This window comes from Bos grunniens, chromosome 2 (assembly GCF_055505025.1).
Source record: "Bos grunniens cultivar Pamir isolate PY7600 chromosome 2, Bosgru_T2T1.0, whole genome shotgun sequence".
Classification (NCBI taxonomy): Eukaryota; Metazoa; Chordata; class Mammalia; order Artiodactyla; family Bovidae; genus Bos; species Bos grunniens.
In genome coordinates, this window is record NC_141166.1 from 16339862 (window position 1) to 16361565 (window position 21704).

General features: G+C 55.0%; 1 protein-coding gene and 1 long non-coding RNA gene across 5 annotated transcripts in view; one reads left to right on the forward strand and one right to left on the reverse strand.

Moving 5' to 3' along the window:
- Positions 1–831: 831 nt before the first annotated feature.
- Positions 832–21704, forward strand: part of ZNF362 (zinc finger protein 362) — a 40370-nt gene continuing 19497 nt past the window's right edge. The window contains exons 1-4 of one of the 4 annotated variants that reach the window (XM_086335240.1): positions 832–951; positions 3229–3310; positions 20511–20574; positions 20748–20994. In XM_086335240.1, the coding sequence (XP_086191366.1) occupies positions 20512–20574; positions 20748–20994 (310 nt within the window). In that variant the 5' untranslated portion in view covers positions 832–951; positions 3229–3310; position 20511. Of the gene's footprint in view, positions 952–3228; positions 3311–13928; positions 14008–15040; positions 15166–20510; positions 20575–20747; positions 20995–21277; positions 21452–21704 lie in introns of those variants that run through there. The other 3 variants (XM_086335231.1, XM_086335237.1, XM_086335251.1) reach the window with 3 other exon arrangements.
- Positions 19347–20196, reverse strand: LOC147377644 (uncharacterized). Its single transcript, XR_015140141.1, has 2 exons — positions 20023–20196; positions 19347–19501 (listed from the first exon to the last, which is right to left on the reverse strand). It is a non-coding gene; the product is annotated as an uncharacterized LOC147377644 (long non-coding RNA).

The window sequence follows — 21704 nt, forward strand, 5'->3', positions numbered from 1 at the left end:
CAGGCCTAGGGCCAGGGAGGGCTGGAGCTTAATGAGGGAGGGGTGGCCTGGCATGTACAAACTTCTGCCCCCATCCCCGTGTCCTCGACTTAAAAAAAAAAAATCTTAGGCTGGATTTTGAACGCGATCGTTGGTTATCAGGTGTGGAGGGCCCATCCTAGGGGTCCCCTCCTGCCTGCGGTCTGCGAGGAAGACCCCCGGGTGCCGCCTGGCCCCGCGCAGGCTCGGCCTGGTCCGGGCCACGGCCCGGCAGGCCCAGGTCCCCCAGCCCGCCGTCGCCGGGGAGGGGGCGGCGAGGCGACGGCCGGGCCTGGGCGGGACAATGGCCGCGGCCGCCGGGGCCCCGGGAGCCCCCGCGCTGGGGAAGGGGCTGGCCTAGGGCCGCGGGCTCCGGTGCCCTCCCCGCGCGGCTCGGGCGGGCGGAGGGGGGCGAGGAGTTCCTTTGTGGCTCTGCCTCCGGCGCGGCGCGGGCGGGGGGCGCCGCGCAACTTTGCGAGGCGGCGGCGGCGGCGAGCTCGAGACGAGGCCCCGGGGCCCGAGCGGGGCCCCCAGCGCGCGGCCCGCCCCCGCCCCCCGCCCGGCCCCCTCCCCTCGCGCGCCGTCGCCGGAGCCCGGCGCTGCCCACTCGCGGGAGCCCCCGGGGCCGGACGGGCTGCGCAGCTGGAGAGGCGGGGGCCCGACGCGGCCCCCCCGGAGCCGGGCGCCTGGCGCGGGGGCTCGCCGAGCGCACGGGGGGCCGCGCGGCGCTGCAGACCCAGCCTCCCGCCGCCGCCGCCGCCGCCTCGGCGCTTGCAGAACCCAGAAGTGAACAGCAGGCGACCCGGAAGGTTTGCGCGCGGCTCCGCACCGAGCCGGAGCCGGAGCCCGGAGCCGGAGCCCCAGCCCGGCCCTGCTCGGGCCGCCGGGCGCGGGGCTGCGGCCGCGTCCCGGAGCCGCCGCCAGCACAGCCAGGTCCGTGCGGGCCCGGGGCGCGGGGAGCGGGCCCGGCGGCAGCGGGCACTCGCCCGCGGGAAAGTTGCGCCGAGTTGCGGGCGGGGGGCCGGCCGGGGCGCGGGCGCTGTCAGCGCGGGCCGGGGCGCTCCGAGGGCCCGGGGCCGCCTGCGCCTCGGGCCCGGCCCGGAGCGGCGGTGGCGACAGCGGCGCGCGGGGTAGGAAGTGTCTCCGGCGGCGTGTCTGGTCTGTTCTCCGAGTGTGCGTGTGTGTGTGTGGTGTGCGCGCGTGTGTGTGTTTTCTTAAGCCGGGCTATTCAAACCTGCTGCAATTCTCCGGTAAACAATGATTCATGGGGCTTAATGCAAATAAACGGATTGCAAACGGCGCGGTTCGCGCACTTTGCAGCCGGCCCGGTGGAGCGGCCAGTGCCGGATTTCTCCCTTTTTTTGCAGATCTGCAGAATATGGCGTCCCTGTCCTGTTTTAAAAATAAGCCAGGCTGCCATTTTTGTTTTTCTTTTGTCTGAAAATTTTAATAAAACTGTCTGAGAATGTGGGAGAGGCGGCTGGAAGCAGAGGGGGCACCCGAAGGGTTGGCTTTTTTCCTTTTCTTTGGCGAGAGCCGCGAGCCTTTCGGGGAGGTGAGACACAATGCAATTGCACTTTAAAGAAAAAAAAAAAAAGGAAGCCGCTGGGCGATTTGGGGGGGAGGGTTGGGAATTTAAAGTTAACTCCGAAAGTTTTCTTTTTTTTTAAGCTTTTTTTTTTTTTTTTGGAAGGCGGTGAAATGCCGCGAAAGGATCTCGGGGCGCATTTCTCCCCCCAGCCAGCCGCCTTTGCGGGATTTTTGGGAAAAGTTAACTGCCCATTTCCTCAGAACTGCGGGGGGGATTGTGGAAGGTTGGGGATGGGGGTTTCGGGGACCAGGGAATGTCTTTTGGAAGAGGCATGTAAGGAGCTATATTCTCAAATTTGGAGGAAAGGGTTGGCAGTAGGGGCTCTGAGTGGGCCCCCGGTTTCCAGCTAAGACCCTTGGCATGAGGAAATAATCCTGCTGTCTGCCACCGTGCCCTGGAGCAGTGTGCAACCCTCAGAGCTGTGAGCTCTGTGGGGGGTGGGGGTGGGGGGTGGGCCTGTCTCCTTCATGGGTGGCCAGGGCCCTATTGTAGGCGGAACTCTTGTCCTCCGTGCTGGGGTGGCTCCCGCCGGAGAGCCCCTTCCCCTGGTGGGCCTCCTGGCCCTGGTAGGTACCATCTGGGTGAATGCCCTCAGGTGGTTGGCTGTTTGGCTGGGGGCAGGCGGGCAGCCCCAGTGGGTCCTGTCTGAGGGGAGGGGCAGGAGAGTTTGGTGGTGGGGGTGGTCTGAGCCTCTTCCCTGTGGTGTGCTCTTACCGCCTCTGCCCTGCATCCTGGAGGCTCCCTGTTGAAGGGAGTTTACACTTGGGTGAAGTTCCTGGAGCATCCCTCTGGACAGGTCAGGACTTGCTGGCTTTCAGGCTACAGAAGGGTTCTCAAGGTCTACAAGGTCTGGTGTGGCTGGCGCTGTCCAAGGCGCCTGGGCAGGTTGGGCCTGGTCTTGCCCTTCTGGAAAAGTCTGTCTGTCCTAGGAGGACCCTAAGCCTGTCTAACTCCTGCCCCAAGGTCTCCTGGAGGCAAGACCCCTCCAGTCACTCCTATGTTCTGGCTCCACTGGGCAGGGTGAGCTGAATTCAGGCAGAGCCAGGGGTTGAAGGCTGAGACTTAGGGATTCAGGGCTGCAGAACTTGGTGTGTCTGAGCCAGAGGGGAACTAAGCTAGGCATTTTTCAGATGGAGAAACTGAAGTCCAGAGAGGGGAAGTGACTTGCCCAAAGTCACACTGCCAGTTAGGAGATCTGAGACAGAGATGTTCAGGTTTTCACGTCTGGGCTCTCTCCACTGTTCTCTGTTGGCAGAGTGACAGGGGAGGTGGGAGTTGACTCCTGGAAGAGTCATTTTGGACAGAACTGGACTGGGATGGAAGAGCATGTCCGCCTTCACTTGTCCCCCTGCCCCCAACATCATAATCCTGCCTGGGTGTAGAGCATGGTTGTTATCACATCAGGTTCTCCCAGAAACTCATTTGGGTGAAATTGTCAAGGTGAGGATACTCAACTCCATTTTAAAACTTAGGAAACTGAGGCTTGGAGAGGTTGAGCAGTGGCAGAGGAGGGCTTAAACTCAGGCTTCTGGATTCCTTGTCCAGGGAGCCTTTTCCTGGGTAGATTTTGGTACTTGTGGATAGGTGTCTTTCCTAACTTCTAGTTTTTGATTTTTCAGATTCATCTACTGACCTCAGTGACTGTGTAAAAAAAAAAAAAGAAAAATGTAGAAGCCTGCCCCCTTAAGACTATCAGAGCTGGTAAGGCCCGGAGAGGTCATCTGGGCTCAGAGAGGGGAAGCCACTGGCTTGAAGTCACCCAGCGATTTGGGTCCCAGCTAGGAGCAGAGCCATGGTTTCCTGTCTTCTTTTCTCTGTGAGACACTCAGAGGGAGAGGGAACCACTTTCCCTGGTCACCAGACTCCACTGGGCCCAGGACATGACTGGTTGCTGGTTGCAGTGATGGGGCCGGGGGCATTATAATGGCCAACACTAGTCTATCTCTAGCCCTTCTGTGGGCAGATGCTTCCCTGCCTTTCTGTAAAGTGAGTCCCTTCCTTCTTTTCTCCCTCCCTCCCTTCTTTCCTTCATCTCCACCCATTAGTTCATTCATTCGTTTGCTAGATTATTCCTTTATTCTTTCACTGTACATTTGTTAATTTATTGGTTAGCCATTTCAGTAGTCATTCATCACCCGTCCATCTGTCCATCCCTCCATTCAATCCCCAGCTTCCCTAGTCCGGGTTGGACAGCCATGTGATATACAAGTACAGTCTTCGAGGGCTCCAAAGCCAGTAGGGTGCAGAAAGCACTAGCTCAGGCAGTATTTGTGGGCGCCACATGAGTTCTCAGGGAAGGTCTGTCTGAGAAGTAGAGGCTTGAAAATACTCTTGTGATGGTGAATCTGGGTGCTGGGACCAAGATCCTTTTTTTTTTTGTCACAGCGTGGTATATGGCTTGTACGACTTTGGGCACATTCTCTCCGAGCCTCTACTTCTTGATCTGTAAAATGGGGTAATCTCTATGACTCATGGCTTGTTGGGAACCACCACAAGAGTGTCTATGACCTCTCCCTGCCCTGGCCAGGCACGTGATAGCAGCTCGGTGTGTATCAAGAAGGATTGTTGATTACTAATTCAGGCCCTGCCTTGATTTTGAAAACCATTATGGTTTCAGAATGAGCCCAGTGATCTGGGGACCCTGAAAACCTTGTTTAACCTTGTCATTCCCCTGCTGAAACTCTTCTCATATTTCCTAAGCATTTCAAAGACCAAAAACCCAGTGTCCTTTAGGGGCCTACAAGGCCCTTTATGAGCCTCCCAAGTGGCGCAGTGGTAAAGAATCTGTCTGCAATGCAGGAGACTCAAGAGACACAGGTTCAGTCCCTGGGCCAGGAAGATCCCCTGGAGGAAGAGATGGCAACCCACTCCAGTGTTCTTGCCTGGAGACTTCCATGGACAGGGAAGCCTGGCAGGCTACAATCCTTGGGTTCACAAAGAGTTGGATGTGACCGAGGACATCACACAAGGCCCTTTATGGTCTGGGCCTGCCCGCCCCTCCATCTCAGCTCCCCTATCTCCCAGTCTCACCATGTTCAGCCAGACCAACTTTCTTTCTGCAGCTTGAATTTACAAAGCCTATTGACAGGGCCTTTGCACATCCACCCAAACCTAGAATGCTTGCATGGCTGGTGCCTTCTTGTTTCACCGGCTTTGACTCAGTTGGGGCTTCCCTGGCCACCTGCTCCGTAACAGCTTCCCACTGTCACTCATGGCCACATCATCCCTTGCAGCTCTTACCAGTATCTGAAACTTCTTCCTGTATTTATTTGCACTTCTTGCCTGTCTGCACGGCTGGCAGGTGCTTAAACCCCATGCAGGTGAGTGGGCAGGTGAGTCTAGTGTGGGGTGGCTGTGGCTTTGATGGAGGTGAGGAGATGCCAGGGAGCCCAGGTGTGGCGGAAGCCCTGCAGCGGGGCGGCTCCTGGGAGATGAAGTGACACCGAGCTCTCTGCCCTCCTCTCCCCTGGGAGGCTCCAGGCTGTTGTCAGGAAATAATGAGATGATTAAATCACAGGATCTAAGAATCCCAGTCTCTTCCAATCTCAGAACTTGGCATCTGAGAAGCTTTCTGACTCAGAACCTTTGACACTGGAGTCTGCATTTGATCCAATCTGGGGTTTTTTGTTGCTGTCTAGTCGCTAAGTTTTATCCACTTCTTTGCTACCCTGTGGACTGCAGCCCCCCGGGCTCCTCTGTCCATGGAATTCTCCAGGCAAGAATACTGGAGTGGGTTGCTATTTCCTTTTCCAGGGGATCTTCCCGACCCAGGGATCGAACCCAAACCTCCTGCATCGCAGGAGGATTCTTTACCACTGAGCCACCAGGGAAGCCCCGATCTGGGGTTTAGACCCTTACGTAGAGGCTCTTCACTGCCTTATTTGTTTAGTGGCCCCGAGTGCTCACTTTGTGCCAGGCCATGTTCCAAAAGGCTTTGTAAACATGGACATGCTTAATCTTCATTGTTATCACCCCCATTTTACAGCTAAGGAAACAGAGGCACAGAGACATGAGATAACAGCCAAGTCCACAGAGCTCATCAGGCACATTGTGTGACTTGAATGCAGCACTCCAGGACTCCGCCTTAGAACCCCACAGCTGTTGAGGGGAAGCCCAAACTCACCCGACCCCTCTGCAGAGCGGGAACCCCCTTCCCCCATCCTTGACAAGAGGGCCTCTGATCTCTACTAGAGTGATGGGGAGTTCCCTCCTGACCAGGCCCCTCAGCCTCCCTTTGTCAGACCATCGTCATTTCTGGAAAGATCATCTTTACAGAGGGCAAAGTGCTGCTCCCACCCTGTGAATAACACTTGGGAAGTGATGTTAGCGTTATGGTTTCCCAGTGCTTCTGACCTTGTTGTTTTGTGACTTCAGCAGCTTCTTTCTCCCCACTGGGTTGTGAGCTCCCTGGGGGCAGACCACCCGGTGCCTGGTGGTGTATGTGTGACCTGGCACCAAGCATACATGCCTCCCGAGCCCCTCCTGTCCCTGTAGCATCGCGCTTGGCCCTGGTCCAGGGTATTGGACAGGCTTGGTGTACTTAAGGCAACAGGACAGTGACATCTCCATGTAGCCCCATATGTACCCAGTCCTTGGAGAACCACTCGATCTAAAGTCACATGTTAACTGAAGAGGCAGACCTCACAGATTAGCCAGCCAAACCTCAGTCTGTCCACTGGGGAGACTGCAGCGGGAAAGGAGAGGTGTGGGCCTTGTCCAGGGCCACCCACGCCTCTGGGTGCCTTGCCTGGTAGGCTTTCCTCTCCCCAGGTGTCACTTGGCTGCCATGGTATGTGTCTTGGGGTCAAAGGCAGCAACAGCCCTGGTAGGGGAGCTGCTCCCTCTGTCACAGCGCCCTCCTTATCTCCACTTTGGTGGGGAATGTTCTCTGATGCACAGGGCTGCAGAGGGCCCAGCACCCCACCTGGACTTGGATGGGATTGAGAGGTGGGTGGCATGGAAGTGTGTTGGGGGCTGTGGGTTCAGCTTCCTACTGCCAGGACTATGGTCAGACTCTGGAAGCTGGTAAGGATTTGGGGAGGGGACTGAGTGGTGTGTTGAGTGTTACGGTGTGTGGGGAAGGCCTTGGGATTTGGCTGTGGGGCCCACAGCATCCTGCCTTGTCTCTGCCTCATCCATGTGGCAGAATGTCCGTGGGGGTAGTCCTCATCATTTGAGTCCATCTCTGAGCTTTGAGCAAAGGCTTCATGCTCCTTGAGGGGACAGTCTAGCCATTTTAGCTTCTGGGATTCAATGCAGGGGCACCTGGTTGGGGTGGATACACCCTCCAGACATCACGCACACACATATTCACACCCCGAGTCCTTCCACATTCACCTTTGACCCTACCTCCGCTACCCCACTTTTGCCAGTTTGAGGGGCTGCCCTGCTATTTCAGAAACACTACCAGAGATGCCCTGAACTGGGGCTATAGGAGCTGGGCATTCAGAAGACAAGTCCACTAGAGTGTGTGTCCACACACGTCAATAGAGGCATGCACTCCTGCCACCCACGGATTACACACGGTAGTCATATACCCACGTGTACCTCCCAGGAACCCACACACGGCCGCCTGCCTGCCCCTGCTCAGGTCCTTCCACGCTCATGTGCATGCTGTGTTGATCACCTACACGCAGCCATAATCTTGCACACGTGTGTTTTACACGTCAGTGCATCTTACACGGGCCTTACATCCTTTGGCCAGGATCCCTCCCGCACACCTGTGCACTCACGTGTGCCCATGCCCCACCCAGATCTGCTTGCAGCCTGCCTGGACCTCCCGCCTTCACTCATCAATGCTTCTCGAGCACTTACTGTGTACCAGGCCCCCTGCTCAATGCTGGGGACACCAGTGGGGGGGACCGATGTCGTCCCTGCCCTGGTCTGGAGACTTGAGGCAAACACAGCTGAGGATATGATTACAGACTTTCCATTACCTGCTGGAAAGGAACCACTTTCCTATGACGAGGGCTGTCCTATAGCTTAGTGCTTTTACATTTACTGTAACCAGTGATGATGATGGTGTGTATAGGGGAGAGGTGCTTCAGGGATGAAGTGATCTGGCTTGAAGTTTTCCGGGTGAGGGCATTCCAGGCGGAGGGAAGAGCCGGAGTGAAGGCCCCGAGGTGGGAAGTCAAGGACCACGGAGAGGGTGGTGGCCCTGAGACCTGGGGGAGGTGGGCCTGGTCTGCCGGGGCTTGTGCTAGGTCTTCCGTGGCCTTGACCCTCCCACCCACATGTCCAGCCCAGACCCAACCCATCCCTCTCTCTGATCAGCCCAGCCCTCCCTTCGCGGCTCAGGGCTCACTTTGCAGGCTGCCACGCCAGCCTTGGGCCCCATCTTTCCTGCCCCACAGGCTGCCCCCGAGGAGTCCTGAGATACAGTCCCAGTACAGGCTGTGATCACCTGCTGGGGGTTCCCAGCCTGGGACCCCCAAGGACCTATCTAGAAAGCTCCTGGGGGCCAGGCGGCAGCTGGGGTTCAGCAGCTGGCTCTTGCTCTGAGCTAATCCCAGACTTGGCTCTCTACCAGGCCACCGGGCAGCCCTGTGGGTCCTGAGAAACTGCACCCCGCCCCCTGCCCCCAGCCCAGTTGACATCTCTGGTTGGTCCCATTTCCAGGAGTCTTCAGAAGGTTAGGAAAGGCTCCCATGTGCCTTGGAGAACCTCATAGCAAAATGGTAGCAGCCACCACGGAATCCTTACCACGGACCAGGCTCTGTTCTAAAGATGTTATACCTATTAACTCATCAGATCCTCACAGCAATGCTGAGGAGATACTGTGATCATCCCAGTTCGGTAACAGTCTCTGTGGCTTTGACCTTGTCTTGTTCCAGAATCTGTACTTTCAATACTCAGTGGCCACATTGCCCCTCAGAGGGTCCAAGAACCCAGGCTGTGGTTTAGTTGCATCTCTTTGTTTTATAGAGGAAGGAACAAAGGCCCAGAGAGGAAATGGACTTGCTAAAGGTCACACAGTGAGCGGACAGAAGGGGCTCCCTCTGCCCCCACCAGCTGCATGGTTGGCAAGTTACATCCTCTCCAAGTCTCATTCATGAACCCAGACAGGCAAGGGAGAGATTGCGGTAGAAGCCAGCAGGGTGGAATCTTTGTGGGGTGTGGGGGACTTTGAATAGACATGTTGAATAGACATGGGTGGGGGCTTTGGGGCACCCTGGATGTGGGCTTTGTAATAAGTCGTCAAGTTGCTCATTTTTGTTCCAGGCATCTTCCTGAATGTGTGTTATATTTCAAAATGTGCACAGCATCCACCTCACAGGGGTCATTAGGAGCCTGAGTGAGAAATGCTTGTAAAGCACCTAACGGTGCCTGGGATGGAAGAAGCGCTCAGTGACTTATTATTATGGTCATTTCACACCGGCAGAAGGAGTTCCCACTGGGGATGGGAGCTGGGGGTCCACAGGGGACGTGGCAGCAGAGGAGGGCATGGGTTCAAAGCCTGCAGAATGTCCTCTCAGCCCTGAGAAGGCAGTCATGGCCCGTTCCCTGGCAGAGACGCTGGGGCTCCCAGAGAGGATTACCACCCTGGGTGTCTGAGTGGCCGATCGTGGAGAGGGGGGACTGGGAGGGGAGGGTGCAGCATCCCAGCTCCCACTGACCAGGGCGCAGACAGCAGCCCCCTTCTGCTCTGATCAGCCCCAGCCTCACAATGAAAACAGCCCTTCCCAGCCCTGCAGGGCTGCGGAAACCCAGCCTAATTGGATCCAGGACCCTCGGGAGCCTAGTTCCTCACAGGAAGTTCCCAGGAGCAAGTTTCCGAGGCTGGCCTGGGTCTTGGGGATGGGGTGGGGTGCAGCAGCTGGGACTCGGGACTCCGGGCTGTGTAGAGTAGGGGCATATGGAGGGCAGAGGGGTCGTGGGAATGGGGTCTCAAGGTGCTGGGAAGACGGGAAACTTCAGCTTCTCTTTCTCCTAGACCAACTCCTGCTTGTCCATGCAGGCCATCCTCCTGGCCCCATGATGACCTGTCTACTGAAAACCTTGACCGTGGCCTTTCTCAGCTCAGGGACCCCTGAACATGGCCCCACATGGCCTTTCATCTAAGTGTCTAAGCCTGGGACTCTGGCCCTTTGTGAATTGCCCTGGCTACCTTTCCCTCCTTCCCCTGCGAATTCCTACACTGGGCTCTTGTAGACCCTATGACTGTAAGTTCTCCAGGTTCCTTTCTCCATGGGGTTTTCCAAGCAAGAATGCTGGAGTGGATTGCCATTTCCTCCTCCAGGGGATCTTCCCGACCCAGGATTGAACCTGTGCCTCCTGCATCCTGCATTGGCAGGTGGATTCTTTACCACTGCGCCACCTGGGAAGCCCGTGAGAAGCCACACTGGGCTCACACCAGACCAACATGACGCTGGGTGCTTTCCTGCCTCAGGGCCTTTGCACATACAGTTCTTCCCACCCAGCCTGCCCTTCGTTGGCATCTCTCTTGACATCTCCCCTTCCCTTCATGCAGTCGTTGTTCATCCCTCAGTGGGATGAGCTCATCTTCTCAGGAGCACCCCTACCCCTAGCCCAGCCCTACCCCAGCAGTACCTTGTTGCCCCTCTCTGGGGCATGCCTGCGTGCTGAGTCACCTCAGATCAGTTGTGTTCCACTCTGTGACTCTATGGGCTGTAGTCTGCCAGGTTCCTCTGTCCATGGGATTCTGCAGGCATGAGTACTAGAGTGGGCTGTCAGTTCCCGGGATCTTCCTGACCCAGGGATCAAACCTGCATCTCCTGCATTGCAGGCAGATTCTTTACCAATGAACCACTGGGGAAGCCCCCTCTCTGGGGCAGGGGACATATTTTTGAACACACTGCTGTCCTAAGAAGCAAGCAGCTTTTCCCATGTCTTTGCATCCGTGGTTTCTGCCTGGAATGCTCTCCCTCTGCTCTCTCGCTTTCCTGGCAAACGTCCCCATCTTTGAGGCCCACATGGACACATCCCCTCCTCCCATGTGTTTCTTCAGTGAACATCTGTCGAGCAGCTAGGGTGAACTAGGCACTTAAGCACCTACTGTGCGTCCCGTGCAAGGCTCTGGGGTTGTGGCAGGTTCTCAACCCTGTGTTCAAGGGTAGCAGCGGTGGGGAGGGGGATGTTTAGAGCCAAGATACAGAGGCAGGGGAGGGGAAGTGTAAAGGGCCATGGGGTGTGTATAACAGGAGAGGGTCAGAGAGTGACCTTCAGCTGAGACCTGAAGGAAGAGCCCTAGTGGGCTGTGCTGCTGAGTCCCAGTATAGGGTTGTCCAGGAAGTTGCTCAGCCAAGAACCAGACTCAAGCCCTGATCTTGGGAAGCTCACAGCCACCCTGGGGCTCGGGCAGATAAGTCACCAGGCAGTTCTAAGGTAGTGGGATCAGTGCGTTGGTTGCAGTGGAGGAGGAGCCCAGGACACTGCAAGAGCTCAGGGGAGAGGCTGCAAATAGAGCCTAGGACCGGGGTGGTGATCAGGAGGGTTTCCTCTAGGCAGTGACACCTCACCTAACTCCTGATGGTTGATGGGTATCTGACAAGGTTCCCGCTGGGTGATGGCCCCCACATGGAAGGGCAGAGCCTGTGCAAAGTCACGGTGGCACGAGAGCAGTTTGTTTTGGGAACCTGAGAGTAGTGTAGTGAGGCTGGAGGGAGGGATGCTGTGGGGATGTACCTGTCCGGATGCATGTGACCAGCAAGGCCTCCTTAACAAAGGCCTCTGGGCCACCCTGGAGAGTTTGAACTGTGTTCCCAAAGTTATGGCAACCCAATAAGGATTTTAAACAGGAGAGTGAGTGAGAAAGTAGACAGGCTTTCCTTTGTCTGACTTTGGCTCCAAAGTCCCCAGATAGGAAAGAGGAATCCCTTTCTGACTGCACTCCTGGCTTGGGTCTGGAGTGGGGCTCGAGGCTTACTGTGGGCCTTTGAACAAGCTCCTGGCCCTCTCTGAGCTCAGGTCTCCTGGGTAAACCTGCAGGGCCTGAGGCCAGAATCCTAATGGGACCATAGGCGGGGGCTGGGGTGTCTTGCTTGGCCAAAGCTGGCTGAACTGTTAGTGTTATTAAAAATATTCCTTAAAAAGTCATGTAGCCACACTGCAGAAAAGTCAAGAATAGAGAAATGAAGTAAACCAAAACCTACCCCCATTTCTGTCCCCACCCCAAGCCCGAAACACACAGTGCTAGTATTTTGGTATTTCCTTCCTATCTTTTCTTCCAGCACCTGGTTTTTATATAGATGTCATTGCTCTATTTATACAAATAATTTCAAACTCTCCCCCCACTCCCATTATTGTTGCATCACAAGTGTTTTCTAAATGACTGCAGGGTGGTTTTAATCCTTTCTAATGGATCTAGTGTCAGGGTGGAGAGCCTGAGCTTCGGAGCCTGACTTTCTGAGTTCAGATCACACACACACTGCATGACTTTGGGCAAGTTACCTAATTTCTCTGTGCCTCAGATCTTTGTGAGGTCGATATGAATGTAAAATGAGTCATTACAATGCCAGTAAACATTGGCTATTATCAATGACTATAGCCTGTGTCACTGTGTAACATGATTTACAGAGCCATCCCCCTGTTGTTTAAAATTTTGGTTTTTCCAGATTTTTGCTACTGGAAAAAAAAAAAAAAAACAACCCACTGAAGCAAACAGCTTTGTGCATAAAATTTTGTCTATATTTGGGGTATTTTCTAGGGACAGATGACCAAGAATAGGATCGCTAGACCAGGAAGTTTGAACATTTTTATAGAGCTCATGACACATTATTGCCAGATTGTTTTCAGAAATGACTTCCAATTTACACTCCCAGAAATAATGCAGGAGAGTGCCAATTTCACCATACCCTTACCAGCATTGAGCATTACCATGTTCTTCTTGCTTTTTGCTATTTTAACATGTGAAGCTCATTTAATTTTCACTGCTAGGGAAGCAGAACCAGTTCTATGTTTATTAGCTGTTAATAACTTTTTTGGGTCTGCTAGTCTACAGCACTGAGAAGGCAATGGCACCCCACTCCAGTACTCTTGCCTGGAAAATCCCATGGATGGAGGAGCCTGGTGGGCTGCAGTCCATGGGGTCGCTAAGAGTCAAACACGACTGAGCGACTTCACTTTCACTTTTCACTTTCCTGCATTGGAGAAGGCAATGGCAACCCACTCCAGTGTTCTTGCCTGGAGAATCCCAGGGACGGGGAAGCCTGGTGGGCTGCCGTCTACAGGGTCGCATAGAGTCGAACACGACTGAAGCGACTTAGCAGCAGCAGCAGCAGCAGTCTACAGCACACAATCTCTTCTCAGATCAATTAGGAAGATAGGGCTTAAGATACAGGAAATAGGGAAGAGTATAACACAGGGGACAACATAGTGCCATAGTGGGTGGCGGGGACTCAGAGGAGGGGGAGGGGACTTTCCTCTATCTAGGCCATGACACTTTCAGTTCCCTCTACTTAGACTATTCATTCATTCAAACATTTATCAGGTACTTTTTGGCTTAAAGGTAAATGACTCAGCCTCTATTGTGCCCTGATAGAGAGCATGTCCAACTGCAGAGATGGATGAGAAAACAGACAGAAAATGGAATGACAGGTGTCTGATGATGGAAATGCAGGGCACAGAGGGAACAGAGAAGAGGGGCGCCCAACATAGCCTCGCAGTCCCAGAAGGCTTCCAGGAGGAAGTGGCCTTTAAACTTGGGCCTAAGGAGTAAGTTGTAGTTAACCAGTGAAATAGGGGAAGGCAGAGAGTTCCAGGGAAAGGTGAGGAAGTGAGAAGGGAAGTGGAGCACCGGGGAAGCCCTTGGTCTGGCTGGGCAGAGCAGAAGGTGGAAAGAGCCAGTGAGGCCAAAGAGGTCAGCAGAGGCCAGTCACGGAAGGCCTCAGGAGTCCAAAGACCTGGTCTGGAAGGAACGAGGGAGCCATTGAAGATTCTCATGAGGGGAATGTTGAAGATTCTCATGAGGGCAATGTTGTGATCTGATTTGTATTTTAGAAACAGCAGAGGGACTGCAATAGGAGAACAGAATGGGAGGCGTGGGTAGAGGTGAGGGTCCCTCGGAGGAGGCTCTTGGAATAGCTGAGGCCAGAGCAGAAGGGGGCCGGGACCAGGGCAAGGAAGGTGGTAGAAATACTCCCGGATGGATCCTGGCCAACACCTGCCAGGACCCCCCCGGTCCTGTGTGCCTGGAGGATGGGGCCTGTGCGGGATTCAGCATGTGGCTATCAGCTGAGCACCCACCATCACTGACCCTGATCCCACCTGCTCCCCGCTGCCTCCAGACGCTTGTCTGTCGTTCCACCACTCCCTCCGGCTACCAACCACTTTCTTTCTCTCCTTTTTTAAAGAATAAATTTATTGTTTTCATTATAAAAGCAACAACAACATTGCAGAGTATTTGGAAATCAGAGAAACAAAGACAAAAAAACCAGGTTAGCTCCAGCTGCCTCCCCCAGCACTGCCAGCCTCCCTCTGGGCGTGGTTCCCCGCAGCTTGCTTTTTCTGACGCAGGTTTTTATTTTTGCCTCTTTGTAATCATAGTATCTGGACAGTTTTGGGTCCTGCTCTCTCCCATTTGCTTGTTGGGAACTAGTTCCCTGGTGGCCATGGGGTCTGGGCAAATCTCATTTTTTAACGTATCTGGACTGGCCTGGGGATGGGGTGGGTGGGACAAAAGTTGCTTAAATATACCCTCTGTCCTGCAGTGGGCAAAGCTAATCGCCTTCCCCTTGGGCTGCCCCATTTTCTTTGCGACTGTTTGTCTAGGCCTGAACCTCCCCAGGTGGGAGGGCCTGGCACCTGGTGTAACCCTTCCTCAGTGCCCCTGCCCCTAGTTCCTCTTTGTGGAGCTTGCTAGGCTGCCCTCAGGGGCCACCCTCCTGGGAAAGCGTGATGGACTGACTTGGTTTGCGATCCAGACTCAGCTCTGTGACCTCAGGCAAGTTACTTAACCTCTCTGGACCTCAGTTTTCTTATACGTACAATGGGTCTATTGCAACAGTTAAGTAATGGCTATTAAATGCCCTGATACCTTTCTTGGCCTACTGTAAATGTTCAGGAAAAGATGGTTGATATTGTACTTTCTCATTCTGCAAAGAGTTTCTGAGACCACCTTGGACTAGATGCTGGAATGGCAGAAGTGAATGAGCACCAGGTCTACCTGTGTACAGAGCTCAGTCTGTGGGGAAGTCACCCAGGGAAACATGACTGCGCCAGAATGCAACCACCCCTGCACTGCTGCACCAGATCTGGGTGGCGTCCTAACTCCATCACTTGCTAGCTGTGCGACTTTGGGCAAATTGGCCGACCTCTCTGAGCTGCAGCTTCCTTTTCTGTTAGGTGCCTGTCTCACGGTGACATGATGCGTGCAACATACTCAGCACAGTGCCTGGCACTTAATAGGTGTTGAAATCAGTAGTAGCTGCCATTTTTATTATTACTGTTATTGTTATTCCCATATACAAGGTGCTGTTGGGAACACAGAGGAGTGACTGACTGGGGGTTCAGGGAAAGCTCCGTAGAAGAGGGAACACTTGAGCTGGGTCTTGAAGGATGAGTAGAAGTTCACCAAGTGGGAAAGGACACTCTAGGTAAGGAGCCTGTGATTCCAGGTTGAAACCTGTCAATGAGGGGTTTGTTCTTTGGGTGACTGAGGCATCGTGTTCATCCCAGCTCCCCTGAGTGCCCCTCACCGCCTCCCTCTGGGTCTGCTTGGGGGCTTTGTGCCCCCACCCTCCTGTCATAGCATCCACCTGTGACTCTGTCCTGGAGGTTGTGGGGTCCCGCTCACGGGAGTTGCTGTGTCCCCATCTGTTCATGTTTGGGATCACAGATCTGTGTCTGTCGGAGTTTGGTGCTGTCTGTCTGCATGTTCCTGTGACTCTGTCTGCGTTGGTATCCAGGGGACCTCCCAGGCCACACCGTGGTGCTGGGGGGCAACCTGCATGCTTCCTTGGTCTCCAGCTCTAAGCAAATAGCCAGGCCTCCTTGGTCATTCTCCTCCCTGGCCCAGGGTAGCTCCTGCCTCTCACCTCCATTCTATTCCCTGGGGACCTTCAACCGGTTCCCTCCCACTGCTGCCTCTCCTGGCTTCTCCAGTCCCACCTACGCTCAGCAGGCAGAGGGGCCTTTCTAAACCACAGATTCTGTCCCATTACCCAACTTCTTCAAGTCTAGACCCCAGGCCTCGAATTCAGGAACTGCCTTTCTAGGTCTAGCAGTGGCCAGTGGCTTCAGCCTCATGTCCTGTCTCACGTCCACACTGATCCCTTTAGCTGCCCTCCCACACCATGCTGTTTCTCACCTTGGGACTTTTGTTAAGACTGCTGCTTCCACCAGCAATGTTCCCCACTCCTTCTTTGCCTGGCTAACTTCCACTCATCCTTTAAGACCCAAAGCACGTATCACCTCTGCTGGGAAGTCCTCTCTGATCCTTTCTTTGCATCCTGCTCATCCCTGACTTGGGGCGTAAGAACAAGTGACTTGCCCAAGATCACACAGCTAGTGTTTTGGAGCCAAGATTTGAACCTGGGTGCCCTGGGCTCCAACTAAGGCAGGTTGTTCCATGGTCCAGATGAGGGGACAGTAGCTAGGACTTGTGAAGAGGATGCAGTGGATCTCAGTTTGGAAATGGAATCCCGGGGACGTGGCTGGTGGTGGGTCTGAACTGGGAATGGGGAGGTCAGGGTCTGTGGCAGGAGCACCTGGGCAGGTTGGGATGCCCTACTCAGAGGGGATGGCTAGAGGGTTTACGTATCCCAGGGGAAGGCCAACTCCAGACTGAACAGCCCATGAGCGGCCAGGGAGGTAACTGGAAGGTGGTTCTGGATCTTCAGGGGGCAGCCAGGTCTAGGGGTGCAGACCTGGGGATTTTCTGGTATTTAAAGTCCTGGAGTGGATGGACCATCCAGGGACTGGGGCCAGTGGAAGGAGGAGGCTCCTGCTCACCCTGAGAAGCCTAGGCTGTGGAGGTGCAAGCTGGGAAAGAGACTGAGAAGATGTGGAACCCAGGGCTCATAGCACTGATCTCCAAGGGTCAGGGTGGCTGGGAGGCCATGAAAGATAGGACTGGGAGGTGGCCCACTGGCTTTGACCACATGGAGGTCCCTGGTGGCATGTGGCAGGTTTCATAGCCCAAAATTCTCTTTTCACAGAAGCTTGTGGGTCATGTGTCTGTTTCCTCCACTTAGCTAGGGGCCCCCAGAGGACAGGGCTCTTCTCTTTGCCTTCGATTCCCCAGCACCAGTCCCCAGTTTGGCCCAGAGGATGTATCCAGAACCAGTGGATGGGTGGATGGGCGGGCAGGTGGCTCTAGAAGGTGTTTCATTGACCCATCTGACTTTTTCACCTTTTTGAGCAAGAAAAATAAAATGACACCTTGCTCGCCCTACTGCAAGGATCAGGGGTGTGTACCTTGGGGCCCACCGCCCAGAGTCTTGGCTTCTGTCTAGAGCTTTGAAGCCTAGTCTGCATGTCCTGCCTGACTGCCAGCATGTCTCTTCTGCCCGTCCGGCCTGGACACTCAGCCTCCTCTGTCTCCGGTTCTTCTGTCCCCCGGTGCTGTCCTCAGGCTCCACCTGCTGACCTTGGTCCTCTGAGATACCTGGCTGCCCCGCCCAGCACACTCCCTGATGCCTCCTCACAGCCAGCATTCCTTCCCAACCGCTAGCATAGCCTTCAGGATGCTGCTGGCTGGTCTCCGTCTCTCCCCACTTCACCACTCTCCAGCTCTCTTTGGCGTTAGTGGGTAGCTGCTCACTGTCCCAAACCTGCTCCATGTCTGCTCAAACTGTTGCCTCCACCTGGATGCCCTTCTGCCTTGTACACCTGTCCTAAGCAGATATCCAGCCATCTCTATCCTGCTTAAAATCTCTCTCAACATAAGGTCTGCGTGGCTTAGCTTGGCCCCGGTCACCTTCCCACCCTGTCTTGCAGGTCCTAGGACTGCACAGACGCACACTCACCTTGAAGGTTTGTTGAGGGGCTCATGTGAGATGCTCTTGATGTGCGTCTGGCAATGAGTCGGGCCCTCAATAAGGGCTCAGAAAATCCACTCCTCCCCCTGCCTGTCTTCCCTCAGCTAACACAGGTAGACATACACCAGGATCTGGAGCATTGACCAAATCATGGAGTTCCTTAAGCCCAGCCCGAGAAGGACACAGAGGAGTGAATGCTGTGTGGATCAGATTCCATGACCCAGGGCAGACCCTGCTTCTTGTCCAGGGTTAGGGGTGGTTCCCTTCCTGATCAGGGGTCTGATAAGTGGCAGAGAGGATGCTCTATCCCAGCTATGGGACCCCCTACCTCCCTGACCAGTGAGGAGCTTTGGGAAGCCTGGACTTGGCATCAAACTCAAGAGGAGGAGAGGACAGTTCCCCTGGACCAGTCCAAGGAATGGTTGGGTACAGTGGGCAGAGCACTGGGCCAGGGCAGGAAAGAGGCACAGAGGCCTCTGTCAATCCCATTTTACAGATGAGAAAAACAGAGGTTCAGATTGCCGATGCCCAACACTGCAGGGCAGTGCTTCCTTCTGTTTTCCCATCTGTGTGGCCAGGAGCAAGTGCTTCCCTGGTGGTGGCCTAGCTTCCTCCTTGGCGAAATGGGGGTGCAGATCTTCCCAGATTCCTGGGGCTCTGGTGAGAATGCTGCTGGGTACAGAGGGCATTGTACACCATCAGCGGTGGTGGATAATTGTGTGGGATTGCCTTTAAAATGAATCTGATTATTTATTCCTTCATTTATTCATTCTATCCCGCAACTCACATTGTTGATCACCTTTGGGCCTAGGCACTGATGATGCCAAGCTGAATGAGACAGGTGTCTTCAATTCCCAGTCCTCTCTGAGGCAGCTCCCCAGCTCCCCTTTCCCTCAGCCCTGGAGCCTCCCTACCCTGGCTCTACAGTTCAGATGACTTCACATTTTCCCCAGTGGACAACAGCAGGGGAGGGACAGGTCTGAGACTTCTGAATGGAAGGGTAGTGGGTGCCATGCCATCCTAACACAGGGCCTGTCCACAATCCTAGTCAGGATGCTTTGTCCTTCCTCCGAACAGCTGGAGGGACTGATGAGCTGGACGTTGGGAGTCGGGCAGATCAGAGTGGGGATCTCAGCTCCCTGCTTACTTGCTGTGTGACCTTGACCAAGTCACTCTACCTCTCTGAACTTCAGTTGTAAAGTGGGGATGAGGAGTGTACCTGCCTTTTAGTGTCAGGGTGCCTGGCACAAGGTGGGTACTTAGTAAATGGCAGCCTCCTCACTGATTTTACTGGGTTGAGGTCTTTCTTTGAAAGGAGATGATCCAGGGACCTGGAGCAGTCAGGGAGAACTCCAGGCAGGAAGTGCTGGTATTGGGTTGTGAGGGATGGGCTGTGTTGGATGGGTAGAGAGAAGGGCAGCTTGGTGTTTGTGGGTGGCGGAAACAGGAGGGCTTTTAGAGCTGCCCAGCCACCCAAGAGGAGGGCACTCTGATTCCCACCTGGCCAGACTCAGACCCAAACCGACCCCCAGGCTGGGAGTGAAAGGCAAGACTTTTATATACAGGTATTGAGTTATATGCATGTGGATAATTGTTCCACCAAGGGCTGGGGTTTGCAAAACACATTCCCCAGAGGAAACAGCTTGAGCAAATCTGATGTCTAGTTTTGACTCTTGGCACCCTAGCCCTGTGGTCTTGGACAGGTCTCTTCCCCTCTCTCCAAGCCTCAATTTCTTCACCAAAAGTGGGATAATAGCTCCTGTGACTACTCTTCAAGTAAAGATCACAAGCAATAATTTATATAAAAGATCTTTCTTAAAGTGTTGAGATTAGGTTGTATCCTTACAGAGGGTTTTTTTTTCCTGAAACCCTCTGCCTGCAATTCCAGTAGGGCTTCTCCCGCTTGTAGAGCCAGGAAAAAAAGGTTAAAGACACTTCATTTCAGCCTTGCCTGTCAAAAGAAGCAGTTCCATGTAAGCGACCAATACCAGTAGGCATTTAGTTAGTGATTTCTGTAAGGGACAGATAAAGAAGAGAAATTTGATAGGGAGCGAGACTTCATGGAATACCCCTGTCCAGCACAGTCTCTGTAAGTCACTTCTTGACTTACTGTAGGGCCACAGGAAGACATGAATCCTCTGGAAGACAAAGATAGCTTTGAAGGCCCATCCGTCATAGTGCCCTGGTTGCAAAGCCCTTCTCACTGCACAGGAACTTGCCAGAGCTGAGGGCCACCAGACAAATGGTCACATTCTTCTACTGAAGGGTCCCAAGCCTCAGGCCTCTTCATTCCCCTCTTAAGTACAGTGTTCTGACACATCCTTATAAGCAGAATGTTGTACCTGGCCATGCTTGTTTCTTGAGGAGCACTTTCCAGAGGTACAATTCCCTGGGTCAAAGGGCAATACTGTAACCATTTGAGTCCCCATAAATCATCCTGCCAAATTGCCCTTCACACACAGAAGCAGTTACCTGGTGACCCAAGTTGCCCGCTGTGTTCTGTGGGTCAGAAGGGCAGGGATCAGGGAGGGGCGGTTGCCTCTGCTCTGCGGCCATTGACAAGGTTGCCCCAGGACTCCTCAGTTTGTCCCTGGGCAGCAGACTTGTGTGTCTAATCCATGGGGTTGGCTCTGCAGCCTAGGGTCTCTGTGGGGGGACAGGGAGTAGTCCACTGGCATCAGGGTGATTTGGGAGGGGTGATTTGGGCTGGGGGGTGCTCTGTTCGGGATAGGCCCTTGCTCTCTGGGGCCCACTGTGGGAAACGCTGAATTCCAGAGCTTCAGCCTGGAGGTGTGGTTCTTTGAGCCTGGTGGAAATCCTGCTCTGCTGTGGGGTAAGGGTCCCACGGGGGCAGGGATACCAGACACTGGCCCAGACTTGAGCGGGCATAGCTGATGGGAGCTCACCCTTGGCCGATGGGGAGGGCCCTCTTCCCTGTGACAGTCGCTCTCTCCCCACAGGATGGCCGAGCCTCGATTTAACAACCCCTACTTCTGGCCCCCTCCTCCCACCATGCCTAGCCAGGTAAGACGGAGCGTCTCCCCTCCTGCCGCCCTCCCCTTCTCGGAGCGGCTTGGGTTTGCGCCGGGCTTTGGCTGCTGCCTGCGGGACAAGGGGTTCAAGGGTGGCCTGGCTGCCCCGGGCCGGGGCCGGGTACGGCCCAAGCCCTCTCAGTCCCTCTCTGCTCCCTCCCGCAGCTGGACAACCTGGTCCTGATTAACAAGATCAAGGAGCAGCTGATGGCGGAGAAGATCCGGCCGCCTCACCTGCCGCCTACTTCGGCCTCGTCGCAGCAGCCGCTGCTTGTGCCACCAGCGCCAGCCGAGAGCAGCCAAGCGGTCATGTCGCTGCCGAAGCTGCAGCAGGTGCCGGGCCTGCACCCGCAGGCCGTGCCGCAGCCCGACGTGGCGCTGCACGCGCGGCCGGCCACCAGCACGGTCACAGGTACAGAGGCCGGGTGGGCGGGGCTGGTGAAGACGGGGCGGGGACTACCGGGGAGGGGCGTGGCCATGTCGCCCGCGGCGGGGCGGGGCAGGCAGGGCCTGGGACGGGGGTGGGGGGTGGAGCTTCCAGCCTTGCCATCCTGTATCCTGTTGACCTGCTTCACCAAGCCAGCCGGAGAGGGTCGAGGTTGGGTTGCTTGCCCGTCAAGGAAGCCAATTCCAGTGAATTTCAGGAATCTAGAGGAGAACCCTAACCAGACTTGTGTGGGGATTGAAGGGTGAGGGAAGACTTCCCTGGGTGGGTCCCCATGCGAGGAAGAGTTGGTGGTTGACTAGGGAAAATAGAGCAGCACGTGCAAAGCGAGCATGTGTGTCGAAAGCAAGAGTAGGACGGCGTCCAGGTGGGGAAGGTCAAAGGGTGATGAAACTCATCACCATCACGTGGCAGCTAACTCCAGGTGAGCATCTGTGTTCATCAGTGTCTGTGTTATCACTCCCCGCCCGTTCCGTGAGGTGGCTGCCTTTTACAGACTGAAGTACAAAAAACAGCGGCTTCCTGTGGTTCACCCTAACGTCTCCATTCAGCAGATGAGCGAACTGCGGCCCAGTTTCACAGCCAGTAAGCGGCCGAGACAGGCAGTGTGGTTCCAGAGCCCAGGCGTGAACCCTGTCGCTCTGCCGGGGCTCTGCTGAGGCCCCAGATTGTGAAGG